At 37.6% G+C, this 20,875-nt stretch overlaps 1 protein-coding gene and 1 long non-coding RNA gene across 3 annotated transcripts; one reads left to right on the top strand and one right to left on the bottom strand.

The window, feature by feature from the left end:
* Positions 1-152: 152 nt before the first annotated feature.
* On the bottom strand, positions 153-20,516 carry LOC131977039 (uncharacterized). 2 transcript variants are annotated; one of them, XM_059340296.1, is made up of 7 exons: positions 20,426-20,516; positions 11,440-11,636; positions 5,554-5,664; positions 2,586-2,642; positions 1,971-2,129; positions 751-867; positions 153-452 (listed from the first exon to the last, which is right to left on the bottom strand). In XM_059340296.1, the coding sequence occupies exons 2-7, from the start codon at positions 11,617-11,619 to the stop codon at positions 390-392; spliced, it is 687 nt and encodes a 228-aa protein (XP_059196279.1). In that variant the 5' UTR covers positions 11,620-11,636; positions 20,426-20,516; the 3' UTR covers positions 153-389. The 2 variants fall into 2 exon arrangements, with proteins under 2 accessions (XP_059196279.1, XP_059196281.1); XM_059340298.1 differs by having other exon boundaries at positions 153-449.
* LOC131977041 (uncharacterized) lies at positions 17,441-20,063 on the top strand. The gene is made up of 3 exons (XR_009394846.1): positions 17,441-17,497; positions 18,495-18,657; positions 19,096-20,063. It is a non-coding gene; the product is annotated as an uncharacterized LOC131977041 (long non-coding RNA).
* Positions 20,517-20,875: the final 359 nt, after the last annotated feature.

Below are 20,875 nucleotides of genomic sequence, written 5' to 3'. Positions count from 1 at the left end.
TGGCCAGAATACATGCAATACATGCATTGATGGAGCCATTGTTTGGACTCTGCTTAAGGTGGACTTACACTTAACTTTCCATTTCTCACGATGTCTCTTTCCTCTCTGCTCTGGTGGAATTAAATTCTTGAAATTTGAAAAACTTAAAAACATTTTCACCCTTTTATTTTTTTTAACTTTTATTCACAAAAGTTTTTTAAAGCATCATTCAGAAACTAAGAGCGGAAGTTTATTTTTATCACATAATTGAAAATTTTAATTAAATTCAATTTAAAAAAAGAAGAAAATAAAGAAGAAGCCGTTTTTGGTTATTTGAAGCTGATATACTAAAAGTCCACATTGATCATCACACTCTACATCTTTGCGTTTGGATGATTTATGAATTGATTTTAAGTAACAGGACCAGTCAGGAGGGCTTCCTTCATCTCCGGCTGGTCATGTCTGGCGTCCTGCTGACACAAAACAAAGTCAATGCTCATAACGTGGTCCAGCAGGAATACTACTAGCTCTACTGATCTTTCCAATCTTTTTCCGATCTTTTTCCCAACCTTGAATCTACCGATCTTTTACTCACATACACACTTTTACCTCTCACATACACACTTTTACCTCTCACATACACTGTGAGATGTATTTTTTGTGATTGTGAGAGGTAAAATTGTGAATGTGAGAAGTATTTTTGGTGAATGTGAGAGGGAAGATATGAATTGTGGCCTATATGGCCCCTCATAATAAAGTCCTGGTTCATACCTCTTTGTTCCTCAGGTAGAACAGAACCCTGATGCCCAGAACAGTAACAGTGATGCAGACAATCAGCTGAAGAACGGTCAGGACGATCATAGAGATGTCCATGCCTATCACCAGACGCTGATGGAGACAAGAAATAAACAAAAAAAAAAAAGTAAGAATCCAATTTAATGAAAAGAGGATTTATGGTTTATAAGGTTTAATCAAACGTAAAACAGATATTTCTGCACTGAGAAACTGTGAAACTGCCAAAGTCAGTTTTAAATGTTGAACATGAAATAAGAAGTTGTCTAAAATGTAGACAACAATAGATATTTATTTTTTTAATTGTGTTGTTACTACGCAACGGGGCGTCAACTATGTTGGGGTATCTGGTTACAGATACCAGTTGCCTTCATCAAGGATCACCTAAAATGTTGGGAATTAAGGATGGCTCTTTTATGAATAAATGATGACCTTGCACGGGGTGTCAAATATATTAATAAAAGGGAGTTATCATAAATGCTATCCCTCCCATAAGGATACCAAATATGCAGGGATGAACCTGAGCAACACTTGTGTGGATCTCACGGTTCAAAAGTGTGGTTAGATGGCTATTCAAATTATTAATAAGTATCATAAATAATTATTAATTATAAGAAATGATATGACTTGATTTACTCTAAGTCATAGCTCGTAGGGGCACCACTCTGTAAAACAGAGAAAATATAGCCAATTCACCTAAATCAGTCTCATAAAGTTATTAAACTATCAATTTGGAACACTGATTATTAATTATGAATATAATTATAATCAAATTACCATATTAATATCTAATAGTGGTTGAAGGAATCGTGAATTCTTGTCACAGAAGAGGATGGCATATCGTTCATAATATACAACATTGAATAGACAGCATTCGTAATTAAAAGGTATTTATTCTAAAACATTAAAGCAAATAAAAGCTGTTTCAATGATCGAATGAGTGTTATCAATGATCGGTTTGTTGCCCCTGTTGTTTTGACATTAATTTTGCTCATCTGATTTTTTTCTTATGAACCACAAAGCCCACAGTCAGGGTCTGTGGGAGGGCCGTTCTGGGCTTTGACAGAATTTCCTATTGGTCAGTCTCCCCGTGTCCATTGTTGTCCATATATTAATATAAAGGGGTTTGGCCCCTTTGATTTGTTGACAATAAGGAAAACAAAGCATAAAGCCAAGTTCATGCTTTAAAGTAAGCTTACCCTGTAGAGGCGAGCCACATTTCCGCAATAGTTTCTGTGGAGATTGTCCTCGTCACAGAACTGGAAGGTAGAGATATCTGCTGTGTCCAAGGCGTACCGCCTGATGCCAATACTGGAGAAGATGGATCCGATGATGTTCATCAACACAGCAAAGCCCACCTGAGAGGAAAGACTGCTACGTTCTTACACATTTCCTTCAAGTCTGTCTCACCATCAATCACAATGTGAAAGTAGGTTTCCACATACAAGGAACCTGCTATGGTGTATTAGTGCATAAGATCAAACAATGTACGAAAATATAGATATATTAAGTCAAAAGACAGCAGCTTGAATAGAAAATGTACATACAAAAGTTATTGAAATATATATGAAAATATAAACAGTATAAACAATACGTACGAATATGGTGTTATCAAGTATTTCATCTATCTTTAAATCCAGGAATCTGTGTGCGTCAAGTTTCTCGACAATCATTCATCTGATCGATGTCACACTTGGCGCAGTGCTTATGATGTGTTCATGTCATGTAATAATAGTTGGAGAAGTTATTAAACCTTAAAATTTCCATCCATCAGCTGTAACATAACGGGGTCCATGTCTGTGGTCTTTACTTACCGAGAAGAGACAGGGGAACCTGTTGGCAAGAAGGGACACGATTCCACTTACGATGAACTGAAGAGAGGACATAAGAAAAGAAAAAAATCTATGTAAAACCAGTTATATTCTCTGTTAATTGATTCTGATAAAACAATGTAAGCAACAGAGGTGTTAAACTGGCGAGACTGTTCAAGCCGGGACCAATGTGAACCAGTGGAGTCAGCGAGACAGAAATAATGTGTAGTATGTTATTTGTTTGAGCAGCACTGAGTGGAGCACATCACCAGAAACACGCCTCTAAAGCCCTTTACATACTCCAGAACAGAGAAATTTGTTCTGTTCTAGAGAACAAGAAAAAAGTTCTTTCTGGACAGGACATTTCATAATTAATGAGGAAATCCACTGCAGAACTCCTGGGAAGTCGTCACAGGGCCCTCCCACTGCAGCACACGTCTCATTCAAATTCAAATTTCTGACCAATCGAACAATCATTTTTGGACACATAAGAACAAAGTTCTGCCCAGGGGCCGGTATTTCAAAATTTGTAATCCGGATCAGGATAATCCGGATAACGAAATCCTCCTTTTTCTCAGTCATGGATCAAGGTGATCCTGCTGACTTTATCTGAGTATTTCAAAACATTGGCAGAGTGGATCACCGTGACGTCCATGTGGGCGGATCTGGATTTCCAAATCTTGTCGTGTCTCCGACTCTGGGATCGAAACATGGCGGACTACCTGACGAAAGGAGCAGGGAGCACCACTTTCACGTCAAAAGTGTAAGTTAACAGTCATCTAATGTGAAGCAGTTTTAAGACCATACGAACGCCAACCAACATATCATGCTAGCCAACTTCTTGAATTGTCACCTAATTAAAACCAGGCCGCAGCTATCTCTAATTGAGACACGACCGTGCTAACTCGGCTTCATTGACCTGTGTGTTAAGTAGCTAGCGGGCTAGCGAGGTAGCTGCTTTGTTGATTAATTTTAGTCTATGGTTTAACTTATAAAGGAACTAATCGGACGTACATCATACCTTAACTCTTTAAACTAACACCAACTTGTTTAGAGTTTATTAGCGTTACATTATTGGCAACACGGCAGACTTAAAAAAAAAATCTGCTCCATGTGTACAGAGCAGGCTGCTGCAGTACTTAGGAAACGTAACGTTACACGGTATTAACTATACGGGTCATTCAGAAGTGTCAGAATGCTCCAGTAATGCTGGTGATGATGTCATGCTTTGTGTACGTAAAGATATACTCATACACCTTCTCTTTCTTACTTTCAGAGTCACTCACAGCCATGGACCTCTCAGCTATTAAGGACAACCGGGTCTCTATGAGTGATGGAAATCCTTGGAAACACTTTAATTGTATTGATCCATTCAATGTTATTGTATTCTGAATAAAGTTATTGAAACTGCTTGAAATTGTAATTGCATTACTTTCATGCTATATAGCTTGGTCAGTGATACAATAAGAAACATTTTTCATCCTAATTTGTCTCCCTTATATAGAAGACTCTCACTAAACATAATTATGGTCATTTATAGCAAAATATAATCTGATTTGATGAAGTAGAATAATCAGTTTGTACACAAACACCTTACTGCATGTTTTAAAAATCACATTCAAGCTATTTCCAGACATTTTAAAGGTACATTTTTAAGTTTGACAGAATTTGTCTTCAATAATCAGAAGCATGAAAATATACCTTGAAAGTGCTTCAATGTGCTGCATGATATATTTACAGCAATTTCAGAAAGTGGGGTCAAATATTTTACTATGCTTTAAATTTCTTTCAATTAGGCTACTTTAATTATTAAAAGTAAAACACTAACACTTGATTAAGTGAAATGAACATCTTGACTAAAAATATCTAGGAGAAGTGGAGCTGAGACTTTGTCAATCTAAGTGAAATCCACCTCTGAGGTGGGATCAGGATGATCCTGAAATTTTGGTACCAAGTTGATCCAGATATCTGCCTTGAGTTTTGAAATACCCAAATCCAGCCTTTTATCTGGATTCAAGGGAGGATTGGATTACCGGAGCGAAATCCTGATCTTCAGGATCAGGGTTATCTGGATCCGTGTTTGAAATACCCAGTTTTCAGATCAGATCTAGATTTAATCCTATCCAACCAGGATAATCCTATCTGATCACTTTTGAAATACCGGCCCCAGATGATTTGAAAGGACCAAGGTTATTATAGTTAACAAAACTAATGAAATAACGAAAACTAGAATTGAAAACACATTTTCCTCAACTGAAATAAAAATAAAAATGAGTTTAAAAAAAAAAAAAGATAACTAACTGAAACTGCATTATGTGGTTTCAAAACTAACTTAAACTAACTAAAATTATAGTGAATATATTTCATATCAACCAAAAACGATTATGTAGTGTTTCCCTACATGTATTCTGCAACCGCTGCTGGATTTTCAGCGCCGCCGCAAAAAAAATGTGATTTGTAATATGTAAATTATAATATGGTTGAATTGAAGACTTTCACTTGCACACAGTGAAAGAAGAACATCCAAAGTGTACAGAGTGTTGCCCCGGCGACACTTTTACCATAATAACTAAACGGTTTATGCTATCAGCAAAATGTTTTCTGAAAGCTGAGCTTGCTCTTTACAGTCAATATGGTGTCATTATGGTAATTTCACTCGCGCTTCTCCCAGGAGCCCACAAAGCAGGAATACACACACTCAGCGGTGGAGAAATAGAAGCTTTATGTATGAAAAAAGTTGACAAAGACAAAAACGAAGGCAATTTTCACTATAATTTTTGTTAGTTTTTCAGTTAGTCATCACTTTTATAAAAACTCATATTTTTTATTTAATTTCAGTTAAAACATTTTTTTCAATTCTAGTTTTCGTTATTTTGTAAGTTTTCGTTAACTGTTATAACCTTGGTGTCATCAGCATGTTAATGACAGGTGTGAACAGGGCCTGCAGTTAAATTATTTAAATAATAATTACCACACCACCCAGCCAGTAAGCAACTCCCAAATGTACAAAATCCTCAGGATGTAGACTTATTCGTCCTGGTCCCAGTCCGATGTTGAACAGGCCCACCATGATCTGTATGGACTGTAAAAAGATTAAAAACAGTTAAATCTCTTTGTCTTATAAAAACTTACCATCTTAACTCAAGGAATGTGCAACTACTTAAGTACACATTTAAGGTACTTGTACTTCTACTCCACTACACAGAAAGAAATTATACTTTTTACTACTCTACATTTATCTGACGTTCAGATTCATCTCCTTCACAAATCTCTGACTACAAAACATATGAACGGCTTATAAAATATGTTTTTTTGTTATAAGGGTCAATGACGTGATCTAACCCAGTGTCAGTTGGTATAATCAGTTAATTTTTCCCCGTAAAAATCTGATTATATACAGGAAAATAAATGTGAACTAAAATGAGGAAAAAAATACAATCCACGTGTCCATTGCAACACTATGGGATATAACAAATTTTACATAATTTGTCAAAACTTTAGAAAAAAATGTTTTTTTAGAATATGTTCTGCTCAATATTGAATATTGAAAATACTCAAAAAAATGCCATTTGATGTTTTTTTTTAAATTAAGTTATTATATCTATAATTCCACTTAAATACACTGGTGAATAAAGAATTTAGGGCCACAGGGCAATCACACCGAGCACTGGCCCCTACAGCACTAGCTTTTTTCTTCCTCTTCCGGACACAATTTCGTCCCGCAACTAGTTATTTTATATCAAAACGTGCGGTTTAGTCAGGATCGGTGTGCCATCTCTTTTCTCTACGGAATACACTTTTTTTTCGCGACATAAGTCGTAAGTTTTGATAGGTTATATAGTTTTTTATCAATCCCTGTTCAATCACCATGATCATTTTTGATTCTTTTTATAATGGGTGTGTATTGCACAGAATGTTCGTGTCTCAGTGTGTGACATCATCGCCAGAGTGTAGAGGGAGAGAAAAAAATTGCCAAAAAATAAATTTGAAAACTGCGCTCCAGGCCGCAAATTCCACTCTGCAGAAATAATTTATATATAGAAACGTAGGAAAATTTGTCTTCTCACTCACAATCCTCTGGTAAAGCTGTCAGAGTTATAGTTTGGGCGTAGGACGCACAGATGCCCCACCAACACGCACCAAAAAGCCTCATTGGCTCCCATATTAAAAACGCAGGAAGATTTCTGAAAAAGGGAGATGTAACAGTTTTTTTAGATTGCTCTAACAAAGCTATTTTTTCATTTTTCTTAAAAAAACAAACATATGTAGACGTTCAGGAAGAACTCAGGACGCTCAAAGTGAAGTCGGATCAATGATAGGTATTATGGTTTTGCCAAAAATGCTTTCTGTTCGAGGCCAGAAATTCCAGTCTGTCCACCTCTGGCTGCTGTCACTGGGCCGGAACATTCAGGTGTCAGTTAATTCTGTTGATTGCTCTGCTCTGATTGCCATTGATCTTTGGTGTGATTACATTTACAGATACACACACACACACACACACACACACACACACACACACACACACACACACACACACACACATTTTGAGGTTAAAGGGCATAGTTTGAGATCTCTGAGGAATCTCATCATCGTGAACACACCGGCAGTGGCCCTTTCAGAATTTCCCCAGAGGAAATTTTCTTGTTAATATTTCTCATTCTTTTGTGGTTACACCATTTGACATCTTGCCAACCCTTATTTGTCACTGACCCATAAATGAAGTACAACTTAAATTATTAGTCATTCATCAAGTAGTTGATTGACAAAATTAATTGGCAATTATTTTTTCTAATAACGTAAGTAAGTCATTTTTTTTTTTTTTTTTTTTTTTGAACTTATTTTTTATTTGACATATACGCACATACATACATATAAACAAACACATATCTGACGCACATAGAGGAGATGTGCATTGTAAACAGTTGCACTCGCCCTGCTCAACACTCTGCCCTAGTAGGGGTACTGTTCAAGCACAAAATAAGTAAATAAATAAATAACAGTACAGAATGTAAATCTACAATACAAAGTACGAGCAGTTACAAGCTAGAAGAACAAAACACAGTACAAATAGAGAAAAAAAAAAAGAAAAAAAAAAGAAGTGGAGGTGATTAGAGTTTTGGCATTGCTTGTTTTAATAATGACCACCTTTTATCAAACAGGCCTGACTTCAACTGTAGTCTTGCTGTGATTTTCTCCATAATAAACACCTTTTTTACCCTGTCTCTCCATTGTGCTATACTTGGAGGCTGTGGTTTCAACCAGGAAGTTGTTATTGTCTTTTTTGCGGTCAGCAGCAGGATTCTTAGTAAATATTTAGAGCTCTTGTCTGTCATGCTATCAGGTGTTATGCCCAAAATGTACAGTGCTGGTTCCATAGGGAGGTTAATACCCATAATTTGTTTAATTTCCTTCTGAATATTCCCCCAGTAATCTTTTATTTTTGGGCAATCCCAAAATATATGGGTAGTATCACCCACCGCTCCACACTCCCTCCAGCATAGATCAGTTGTATTGCTGTATTTTGATGTAATAACCGGAGTGTTGAAGTAGCGCATTTTGATTTTCCAATCAAATTCCCTCCATGATGGGCTATTTGTTAATTTGTGTCCCTCTTTAAATGTTTCCTCCCAATGTTCATCTGATATTATAATGTTGGCTTCCAGCTCCCATTTTTCTTTGATGTCTAAGTTGTTGTCATTAGATTCATGTTGTAGTGCTTTATACATTTTTGCTATTACAACACTTCCTCTAATTTAGAAGGTGTCTTACAAATGTTCTCCCATTCCTGGTGTTTTTGTAAATAGTCTCTTAGCTGTAAAAATTTATAGAAATCATTAGCTGGTAGGTTAAAATCTTTCTGGATTTGTGTAAATGATTTCAATGTTCGTCCCTGAAACATTTGGTCTATATATATTAGCCCCTTGGTTGCCCATTTGTTAAAGCCCGAATCCATGGTAGTTGGTACAAAATCTGGGTTCTTTGCTATTATTGTGGCCCTACTTACAGAATTTGACATTTTCAGCCTCTTTCGTACTGCTGACCAGATTTTCATTGTTCCCCTGATCCATTCATTGCCCATGCTGAGTTTCCTCCGAGCCTTTACATTCAAAAATGGGAGTGATTCTAAAGATACTTTTTGACATGCATTTTGTTCCATCTCCACCCACAATGAATCTTTCTCTTTAGTGATCCACAACCCACAATGAATCTTTCTCTTTAGTGATCCACATAACTAAGGCTCTAAGTTGAGCTGCCCAATAGTAGTTTCTTAAGTTAGGCAAGTTCAGCCCTCCCTTCTCTTTCTTATTGAGAAGCGTCTTGTATTTAATTCTTGCCTTCTTATTTTGCCATACAAATTTTGATATGATTTTATCCAATTTTTTTAGAAAAGCTCCAGGAATTACAATTGGCAATGATTGGAACAAGAACAACAGTCTTGGCAGTATGTTCATTCTTACTGTTTCTACTCTTCCCACCAGATTCAAGGGTAAAACCTCCCATCTTGCCAAATCATCTTTTATCACGGTTATCAGTTTCCCATAGTTAGCTTCAAATAGCTGTGCTGTATCAGGAGTAATAGTTATACCTAGGTATCTAAATCCTTTTTCAGGCCATTTAAATTGGACCTTTTCTTTAAGGTCCACTGGACATTTTCCTGAGAGCACCATAGCCATTGATTTGGTTTCATTTGTCAAGTACCCTGACATTTCACCATATTCTTTCAGGTTGTCTAGTAGAGCTGGTACAGATGTGGAGGGCTCGCTTATATATGTTAATAAATATATATAATATATATAATAATAAATACAATAAATACAAATAGCGATGTTTTGTGTTCTATGCCCCCTTCATCTTTTATTCCTTTTATGTTTTTATTTTGTCTGATTGACTCTGCTAATGGTTCAATACTTGCAGCAAACAGCAGCGGACTCAGGCAATCACCTTGCCTGACTCCTCTTTTGAGGTAGAAAAAGTCAGAGCAACAGCCATTAACTCTGATCCGTGATTTTGGATTTTTATAAACAGTTTTAACCCAGTCAATAAACTTTGAATGAAATCCAAAAACCTCCAATGTTTGGTATAAGAAGTTCCACTTCACGCGGTCAAATGCCTTTTGTGCATCTAGACTAAGCAGCAAGGTCGGTTGGAGGATGTTTTTAGCATTTGATATAATATTTAATGTTCTCCTGATGTTGTTAGCCCCCTGTCTTCCCGGGATAAACCCGGTTTGATCTGGTTTGATTAATTTAGTTATATGTTGTTGCAATCTCTGTGCTAGTATGTTTGTTAATATTTTTAAATCATTACAAAGCAAACTAACCGGCCTATATCCTTCACATAAAGCCGGGTCTTTGCCCTCTTTATGTATCACGGAAATTATGGCTTCTGACCAGGTGTCTGGGGGGTTTCCTGTTGATAGAGCATAATAAAACACTTTGCATAATACTGGAGTTATCTCTTCTGCAAAACTTTTGTAAAATTCTCCTGGGAAGCCATCTGTACCTGGGGATTTGTTATTCTTAAGAGTTTTTATAGTATTGGCTATTTCTTGTAATGAAATTGCTTTTATCATTTCAGATGCTTCTTCTACAGTTAATGCTGGTAAACGTAGTTTTTTGAAGAATTCTTGTGTTTTGGTTTCAATAAGATTAGACTCTGAGTCGCTGTATACATTTTTATAATATTCTGCAAAAGTTTCCGCAATTTCTGTTGGCTTTGCCATGATTAGTTTCGAACTGGGATGTCTAATTTTTGTGATTAATCTATTTGTTTGAGCTTTTCGCAGTTGGAAAGCCAATAACCGGCTTGCTCTGTTGCCCATTTCATAATATCTCTGATTTAAAAAACGAAGAGCTCCTTCTGCTTTATATGTTAAAAGTTCATCTAACTCACGCCTGATTTTATTTAATTCGAGGAGGATGGAATTTTGAGATGTCCTTTTATGTTCTAACTCCAACTCTCTGATTTTGCTTTCTAGCTTTCCTTGCTGTTCCAGTCGAGCTTTTTTCAGTCTGGATGTTATTTCTATGATTTTCCCTCTTATGACTGCTTTTCCTCCCTCCCACAGAATTGATGGTGAGACCTCGCCATTGTCATTTATTTGAAAATATTCCTTTAGATTTTGCTTTAGTCCTTTGACAACCTTTTCATTTGATAAGATCGACACATTGAGTCTCCAGTACTTAAAGAAGGGTTCCCTGCCCAGCTCAAGAGATAGTGTGATAGGAGCATGGTCACTTATAGTTATTGGTTCTATACTGCAATTTTTGATTTTGTGTATATGTTGTTTTGACACGCAAAATAAGTCTATTCTCGAATAACTACCATGTGGGTTAGAATAGAAGGTAAACTCCCTTCCTTTGGGGTTATCATGTCTCCATGGATCAATAAGGCCTAATTCTTTCATAACATTATTTAGGACTTTGTTTTATTTTGTATTTGGTCCCCTTTCTGGTGGCAACCTGTCTAATTTACCATTCTGTATAGTATTGAAATCCCCCCCCCATAATTATCATCCCTTGTCCATTACTACTGATTATATTAGCTATGTTTTTAAAAAATGTTTCATTTCAGTAAGTAAGTAAGTCATTTTTCAAACAAAATGATCAAAAGAAGGAAGGTTCCTATAATTAATGTAGAAAAACCTCCTTACATCCTTATATTTACTGAGTGCTTTAATTATCATCCTTAAAGTATATTTTCCTGATTACATATACATACTTTAACATAAGTAACCATTTCATTGCACAGTGTTTTTTTTTTACAGTGTGACATTAGTACTTTTACTTAAATCTACAACCTGAATACTTCCTCCACCACTTAATACCAAACATCAATACATTTCAGTGTTTCTTACCCCGAGAGCTGAGACTGTGTTGGACTCCATCAGACCATTGGCCCTCCTGAACAGAGAGCAGCTCTGCATGCTGCAGCAAAGAGTCTTGAGGATCTGACACAGCAGCGGCAACTTGCTCGTCCTGTCCATCTCCAGGTTGATCACAGTCACTCCCTTGTCTTGGACAACAGTGATGGACATGTCTCACACCTGCAACACTACATGGACATTTTGTGGATGTGGTGAGAACATCTTGGGCTCTGGGGAAGTCTAATTGATATTTTATAGATCAATATCTTCAGCAGATTCATCAATAATCATTAGTTGTAGCCCTAGATCAGGGGTAGGCAACCTGTGGCTCCGGAGCCACATGAGGCTCTTCATGAGATTCATTGAATGTTGGTGTAGGCCCAAAGCAATTTGTATTCCTGAATTATAAAAATGTGTTGCTTATATACGGCATTACATTTTATGTTATTTTTTACATTTTAGTCAACTAAAATGTGCACCATAGAGTAATAAAGTCTACGGCTCGGCATCTTAACCTCTGAATCAAGCCTCGTTTTGAGTTTTTCTTTCAATTCCAAATCTCCTGAGATATTTTTGTATCCAGCCTCTCATTTGCACTTGGGTTCTGGCTGCTTTCTGACAAAATCATACTAAGAAATGCTCATTACTGTTTATTGTTAAAAGGATCCCCATTAGCTGTCACCAAAATGCGGCGAGCTAGTCTTCCTGGGGTCCAAAAAAATAAAATAATTTAAAATCACTTAACAAAGGTAATGTAAAAACAATGATATATTGTAGACATTAGAGGTGGGAATCACCAGAGGCCCCACAATACAATTTTATCACGATACTTGAGTCACGATACAATATTATTCCGATTTTAAGCATTTTGCGATATAGTAAGTATTGCAATACAATATATTGCGATTTTACTGTTTAAAATTACTTATTTAACTGCATTTTGTGTCCACAAAATTAAATTAAATCAATATTTGTTTTGTCAAATAAGTCTTTTTATTTCTCCACGATGAGAGTCAAACCCACAGACTGACCAACAAAGTATTCAGTCAAACTGAACTGATATCAAATATGCAGTGCAACGTTTGCTCGAGTCTAAAGAACGTGAGACAGACGCTTCCAATCATCTGTCACACAATGAGCCGTTATTGTCACATATGAATCTACATACATATATATATATATACATATATATATACATATACACACATACATATATACACACATATATATATATATATATATATATACATACACATACATATACACACATATATACATATATACATACATATATAAACATATATATATATATATATATATACACACACATGTATATATACATACATATATATATATATATATATATATACCCACCAAACGTTAGACGTCTGATAGACGTGCAGATCATGTCTATATTGCGTCCGTCGGTCCAAGACCAATTCTGGACCACTTCACGACGTGCAAACTAGGTCTGCTATTTGGACGTCTAATCATGACCCCACTTGGACGTCAATATGCAGTTGAACATTTGAACGTCGGGCTAGGTCACTTATTTCGACGTCTAAGACAGGTGCAGGGATTTGACATGATGTAATTTATTTATTTACATTATTATTATTATTATTATTAATAATAATTTATTATTATTATTATTATCATCATCATCATCATAATAGTAGTAGTAGTAGTATGGACATGATGACATATTTTGTGATTAAACATTATTTTTGAATAAAAGTAATATTTTTGTTTGTTTACATTTTCCTGTATTTCTTTTCTAAAATAGTGTTATTCTGTTTATTAGAACAATAAAGGTGTCTTTGAGGAGGGGGGAGGGGTGTTACAGTCAACGCCATTGTGATTGGCTGAGGCATTGCGTCATCAAGGTACATCATAAGAGCCGGTGAAATTCAAATGTCCGCTTGGGGATTTTGCAGCACGGACGTTGGAAGGCGGCTGGCAGAACCGGATTGTGAATGGACAGGAGATGGCAGAAGGAAGTGACGGATCAGGAAGTGAGCTTGAGATGGAGTATGGTGGCGGGAGGGACGAAGGCTGGAATGTTGTGAAAGGGGGGAATGCTAAGCGTAAACGCAAAGAAAGGGAACAGAAAGGAAGGACTTCAGTGTCAGAAGAGACAGATAGTGAACAAGCGAAAAAAGGTGAGGAGGAGCACAAAATAATAATTACACTGGAACAAGAAGGTGCGTCATTTGGGGAGTGGAACCCTGTTCGCATCACTAAAGCCATAAATAAACAAGTGGGAGAAGTGAAAAGTGCGAAAGTTTTGCGCAGTGGAGCATTGCTGGTTTTCTGTAGAGATAGTGCGCAGTTGGGGAGAGCGATCAGGCTGAACAAAATTGAGGGGAAAAAAGTACTAGCAACGCTAGCTAAGAGTGGAGGTGGTCTCGCTCGAGGAGTGATCTTTGGGATTCCGGTGAGTGTATCTACTGATCAGATAAAAGAGAATATAAAGGGAGCGAAAGTGAGGGAAGCAAGGCGACTGAAAACAACTCGTGAAGGTCAAAAATGTGATAGTTTATCTGTAATGCTTACTTTTGACGAGGAACGACTCCCTGATAAAGTGTATATAGGATACATGAGTTATGATGTGAGGCTATATGTGCCTCCGCCATTGAGGTGTTATAAATGCCAGAAGTATGGGCACGTTGCGGCAGTGTGTAGGGGGAAGCAAAGGTGTGGGAGATGTGCTGGGGAGCACGAGTACGGGAAATGTGAAAATGGAGCCAAACTCAAGTGCTGTAATTGCGGAGGGGAGCATTCTTCAGCGTACAGGGGATGTGAAGTGAGTAAGAAAGCAGCTGAAGTGCAGCGAATGAAAACTTCACATGGGATCACATACGCAGATGCGGCTAGAAGGGTGGGGGAACAGCCAGCTGAGAATAATGTCAGGATGACAGATAAGCATGAAGTAAGAGCATGTGAAGGATGCAAAAAAGTTAAGGAAGATACTCTGATTGTGGGGAAGAGAGAATTTATACTGTTCATGGTTGATGTTGTTAACTGTACTGCGCAAACAGACAAAAAAACGGAAAAAATCAAAATAATAGTGAGAGCAGCAGAGAAATATTTGGGAGTGGATGCCATTGGGTGGGAGGAAGTGGAGGACATGTTGAAAGGAGGATCACACAGTTCACAGATACCGTCACAGCAACTATCATCATGGGGTGGTGGGTCATCATGGTCCTAAGTATATTACAATGGAATGCAAGAAGCCTTATAGCTAATGGGCAGGAGTTTAAGAAGTGTATCTCTGGGATGCAGGATAAGCCCAGTGTAATCTGTGTCCAAGAAACGTGGATGAGAGTGCAGTGGGATTTTATAATACACGGGTACACAACGGTAAGAAACGATAGGGAGACTGGAGCAGGTGGTGGGGTAGCAACCTTTGTCAAGGATGGGATAGGGTTCAATACTGTTCAATTAGGAAGGGATCATGAATCTATAACAATAAAAATTTGGACAGGAAAATATGAATTAATGATTATTAATTACTATAATCCATGTAACAAACTGAGTATGGATATACTGAATAGGGTACTGGGGGATGTGCAGGGGAAACTAGTGTGGTGTGGGGACTTTAATGCACACAGCACGTTATGGGGGAGTGAGAAAACAGATGTGAATGGATCAATAGTGGAAGAATTAATAGAAGACAAAGGGTTAGTATGCATGAATGATGGAAGGGGCACAAGGTATGATTGTGCACGGAATAAGGAGAGTGCGATTGATTTAACCTTAATGTCAAATGAGATGGCAGGTATCACAGACTGGGAAGTGCTAGATGAAATGTTAATGGGCAGCGATCACTATCCAGTCATTAGTAAGGTTGGAGTAGAAATACAACATGAAGCAGAGACGAGGGTGCCAAGATGGAAAATAGACAAAGCTAAGTGGGACATTTTTCAGGTGATGAGTAGAAATAGTTTTGAGAAATTACATGGAGGGGAATGGACAGATGTAGATGAGTGGAATAAGAAAGTAGTCACAGCTATAATACAGTCGGCTAATGAGGCAATCCCAAGAGTTTCAGGGGGCAGAAGTGTGAAGAGTGTACCATGGTGGGATGATAACTGCAGAATGGCAATAAAAACACGGAATAGGGCTTTCAGGTTATTAAAGAAACATCATACAATGGAATCATTGATTCAGTATAGAAAAGCACAGGCAGTGGTGAGAAGGACGATCAGAGCAGCTAAGAGGGCATGTTGGAGGAAGTACTGTAGTGGGATAGGGCAGGATGTACAGATGGCAGATGTTTGGGGAATGATCAAAAAAATGAGTGGGATAAGAAGAAACATAACAATTCCAATGCTGAGGAAAGATAACAGAACAGCAACTAGTAGTCTAGAAAAGGCAGTGTTACTGGCTGAAACGTTGATTAAAGTTCATAGCTCAGAAAATATTTCAACAGAAGCGATGCAGCAAAGACAGAATATGTTAGAGCAAAATACTTGGGTTAGCAACAAAAAACATGCAAGAGGGGATAACCTAGATCAGCATTTCAATATGTATGAGTTAAGGAGAGCCATTTCTAGTACTCGACAGTCATCACCAGGAAAAGATGAAGTTTGTTATTGTATGTTAGATCATATGGACAATAGGTCACTGGAAGTGGTATTGAAGTTATTTAACAAAGTTTGGGATTCAGGGGAGGTACCGCAAGCATGGAAACACTCAGTAATAATACCAATATTAAAACCCGGTAAAGTAGCAGCAGATCCATCAAATTATAGACCAATTGCTCTAACATCACAATTAGGAAAGACTATGGAGAAGATGGTAACAGAAAGGTTAATGCATTTTTTAGAGAGTAGAGATCTTTTTTCACCATATCAAAGTGGATTTCGTAAAGGAAGAAACACCATGGATTCAGTACTGAAGTTAGAATCAGATATTAGGAAAGCACAGACAAACAAAGAAATAGTGGTTGCTGTATTTTTTGATATTGAAAAGGCATATGATATGTTATGGAAAGAAGGGCTGTTAGTCAAATTAGATAAGTTGGGAGTGGGGGGGAAGTTATATAACTGGGTGTTGGGCTTCATATTTGGAAGAACAATAGAGGTGAGAGTAGGGAAGGAATACTCGCCAGTATATAAAGTTGAAAACGGAACTCCACAAGGGAGTGTGTGTAGTCCGGTATTGTTTAATTGCATGATAAATGATATATTTGAGGAGGTGGGAGGTGGAATAAATAAGGCATTGTTTGCTGATGATGGGGCTTTATGGGTGAGGGGGAGAAACCAGGAGTATTTGCAGAGAAAACTGCAGGCAGCAGTTGATAAAGTGGAGAAGTGGGCAAGTAGATGGAGGTTTAAACTATCAGTTGCAAAAACTCAGGTGATATGCTTTGCTAAGAGACACAAGGAGATATCAATAAAATTATATGGACAAACACTAGAACAAGTCAGAGTGATTCGTTTTTTGGGTGTACTTTTTGATGAAAAACTTACCTGGAAGCATCACATTGAAAAAGTGAGAGATACATGTAAAAATGTTAATAACCTTATGAGGTGTTTGGCAGGACGAGATTGGGGTGCGAATAGGAAATCTCTAGTAAATATATATCAATCTATGATGAGATCAAGGATAGATTATGGCAGTGTGGCTTATATGTCAGCGGCAGAAAGCCATCTGAAGAAACTGGATGTAGAGCAGGCTAAAGGGTTGAGGATATGTAGCGGGGCTTTTAAGACCTCCCCAGTAGCAGCTCTACAAGTCGAGATGGTTGAAGAACCTCTACGCATAAGAAGGGTGAAGCTTATGCTGGCATATTGGGTATATCTACAGGGGCACAAAAATTCACATCCAGCAAAAGCAATATTAGATGAGTGTTCAGAACACAGTAAGACAAACTTTAGGAACCTGGGCTGGGTGGGAAATGCAAAGGCTGAAAACATTGGTTTGTGTAATATACAGTATATATCGAGTGTTCCTTTATCAGTAATACCTCCTTGGTTATTTCAGGAGCCGTTGGTGGATTTTGGCATTCAGACCAAACTCAAGAAGAAATCAGGACAAAATGGTACAGGTGAAATTGTGCAAAAATATATTGAACAGAAATATGTAGACAGATTAATAATATTCACAGATGGGTCAAAAGACCCAAAAACTGGACGCACAGGGGCAGCTGTTTTCATCCCAAAGCATAGACTGGCAATTAAGGAGAGAGCCACAGATCATGCCTCAGTTTATACAGTTGAACTCTTGGCAATTACACTGGCACTAAGGTGGTTAAAGGGAAACAGTAAAGTAAATGTATTAATAGCATCGGATAGTTGTGCAGCTTTAACAAGTATCAAAACAATGAAGTCATGTAGGCAGGACATAATTATGGAAATACATCAGCTGCTGCATGAACTTCATAGTAGAGGGGAGACAGTTTGTTTTGTCTGGGTCCCAGCTCATGCAGGGGTTGAGGGCAATGAGGAGGTAGACAAACTTGCAAAACAGGCAGTAAGGTCTCAAAAAATAAATAACAACATCCCGCTCGGAAGAGATGAAGGGAAATCAATCATTAAAACACAAATGCAAAAAGTATGGCAAGAGTACTGGGACAGAAATGAAACAGGTAGGCATTTCTATAACATACAGAAACAAGTGGGGGGAGGACGGGTGCTGAACAGGAGCAGGAAGGAAGAGGTGGTGTTCACCCGTCTGAGGCTGGGGCACACGGGACTCAATAGCACACTAAGTATAATAGGGAAACATCCCACAGGCAACTGTAGAAACTGTAATCAACCTGAAACAGTAGAGCATGTTATGATGGAGTGTAAGGAGTATGAGAGGGAGAGGAGAGATTTAAAAGCATTCATGCAAAGGGAGAAAGTCAGTTTTACACTAGGAAATTTATTGCAAAGATCAGACAATGTCAGTAAACATGTACGGAAATACCTGAGGGAAACAGGGCTAATGGAGAGGATTTAGGTTTTTTTTTTTTTTTTTTTTTATGTTCTTTTTGTTTTGTTTGTTGTTTTCTTTTATTTCCTGCTAATCTAATGATCCACACTCCAATCCGGTAGGTGGCGGCAATGCACCTATAAGTTGGATGCCAGCCGCCAATTAAAATAAGAAGAAGAAGAAGAAGAAGAAGAAGAAGAAATAATATCCGCTTGGCTCTGTGCACCTTCCGCCTCTACAACAACCTACACAGCAATCCGAAAATCAGCGTCCACTAAATTGCAGGTAAGTTCGGTCAGCCCATAGACCCATAAGTTAATTTAATGTTCATTTATGTATTTATAGCGTTTGCCGTTTTAGCTTTACTGTGTTAATATACCTCAAACCTGTTGTTGCTACAATTAGCATTACATCTGCTAACGTTAGCTTTTGAACACGGCCGATTTTGTTTAATGTACAACGAAACCAGCGAAAAATAAATACATGGAGTGAAGCGCTGGAGCCGTGGGCCGTTACACGACCGTTATCGGCAACAGGCCTCCAGTGTTAACGAGCAGGAGGGTTTCAGCAGCGGATGCCAACCGCTAACGCTACTCGAAGTTAGCATCGAGCTACCTCACAACAACGGCCGTCTTTCTTGTTACCGGTCGAGGCTTTATTTACAGTCGGTTATGGGTCCGCGGCTCCAGCACTTATTCTTCATTTGTCTTTATGTACTTGCAGATGGAGTCATGCAGTTTGACAGTTTGGCCACTGAGGAACAAATAAGGAGCTTCAGAGCATTTGAAGCATGCACCGCAAAGGAGTGGAGGGGGGCTTCACCTATGGGCTTCACAGCCATCAGGACTGATTCTGTGACAGTGTTGTTTTACATGTTCTACACTGTAGTTGCAGTCCTCGGTGTTTGTGCATCTTATCATAAATAATAATACTAATTTAAAAAACCCCACAAAGGGAATGTGTGTGTTAAAATATTAACCAGTTGTCTAAAAATAGAAAGAAAGGGCCAGATTTATTTTCATCATGTGAATTTGTGAAGTTTGACACAGAAAGAGATATATAAATAAATATATACAGGTATATAGGGTTTATTGATAATATATATACAGTATATAATTTATATTATATTTGTACCCTATTTTTGAAGTACTTGTATTGTACCTTTTATTTTTTTTAACACGGTTTTTCTAACTTGAGGCTTATGCTGCCTGCTGTTTAGTAGCCTAGTAACTATTGTCAACTGACGTGTGCAATAAAAAATGGGTGAAAAAACAGTCTGGACTGGATTGTGATTTATTATTAACGTGACTGTAGAATCGTGTCCAGAAGGTAGGAACCTGTTTTCCTGTACAAGCTAATTTTACTGTAGCGTAATTTGGTTATGCATTGGAACTAAAGCAGTACAGTAAAAGTCTAAAATGAGTTATAATTTGACGTAGAAAAGACGTCCACAACGACCATATTTGGACTAGAAATAGCTCCTGCACGGCGGTACTGTGGACGTCGTAAATGGACGTCAAGTATACGTTGAAAGAAAGACGTCGTCTGGAGTAACAGTCTGCACCTTGAGGGGACCAAAATTAGACGTGCAAAAATGACTTGGAAAAGACGTCGTTTGGACGTCTCTGCGCAGTGGGTACGCTGTTGGCTGTAGTTGCAGCAGCAGGATATTTGTGTTTACATCCCTGCAGAAGTCCCTCCCTGCTCAGCATTTACTGGAAATGTTCAAAGTTCAAATGAGGACACGTTGAACAGCATTCATAGCTGAAACGTGATTTCGCGAACAGATTTGTCAGTGCCAAATGGGACGGCGGAACCTCCGTTTCCCAGAAATGGGTTCACTTCCGTGTTTATTAAATAAAGGAATCAGCTAATTATGTGTCAAATGTAAATGCAAACACACAAGTAAAACCCAGTAGTAGTTGTTTCTTTCTCTCCATAGCTCGTCTCTTTCTAGCAGACCATTAAAAACGAGATTACCATTCACTACATACAGGTCCTAAAGGTTTTCAAACTTTAATGAATTGTGTGTTTTTGTGGGCAAAGAACTCACCTGGTTGGTGGTTACAGACTCACTGTAACTGCGACAGACTGTCGTCTTGTTTTCAGCAGCATAAGAACAGCTTCCTGTCGCTCATCTGAATACTTCAAAATAAAATAATCTTTACCAACATGATGTTTCTTTAAAAAGAGAGAGAGAATTAAATAAGAACTTACTTACTAACTTACTTAGGCCTACTTACTAACTAACTAACTTACTGACTGATTTACTTACAAACTCACTCACTCACTCACTTACTGGCAAATAACAAAGGGAATTCACCTTTATAACCAGATTTGTGCTTTTACAGAGTCTTTTTTTAAAACAGTAAATTTGAAAATTTATGGAAAGCAATAATTTATTTTAAATTTAAAAATACAATTTAGGTAGCTTCTACCTACTGCTGTATTAACCATTACAGAAACATAAAAAAATATTTGGTCATTTCTAATGTTAATTTAG

The sequence above is a fragment of the Centropristis striata genome, chromosome 8, assembly GCF_030273125.1.
Source record: "Centropristis striata isolate RG_2023a ecotype Rhode Island chromosome 8, C.striata_1.0, whole genome shotgun sequence".
Lineage (NCBI taxonomy): Eukaryota > Metazoa > Chordata > Actinopteri > Perciformes > Serranidae > Centropristis > Centropristis striata.
The sequence above is the reverse complement of the archived record's forward strand: the minus strand, read 5'-3'. Positions and strand labels throughout refer to the sequence as shown.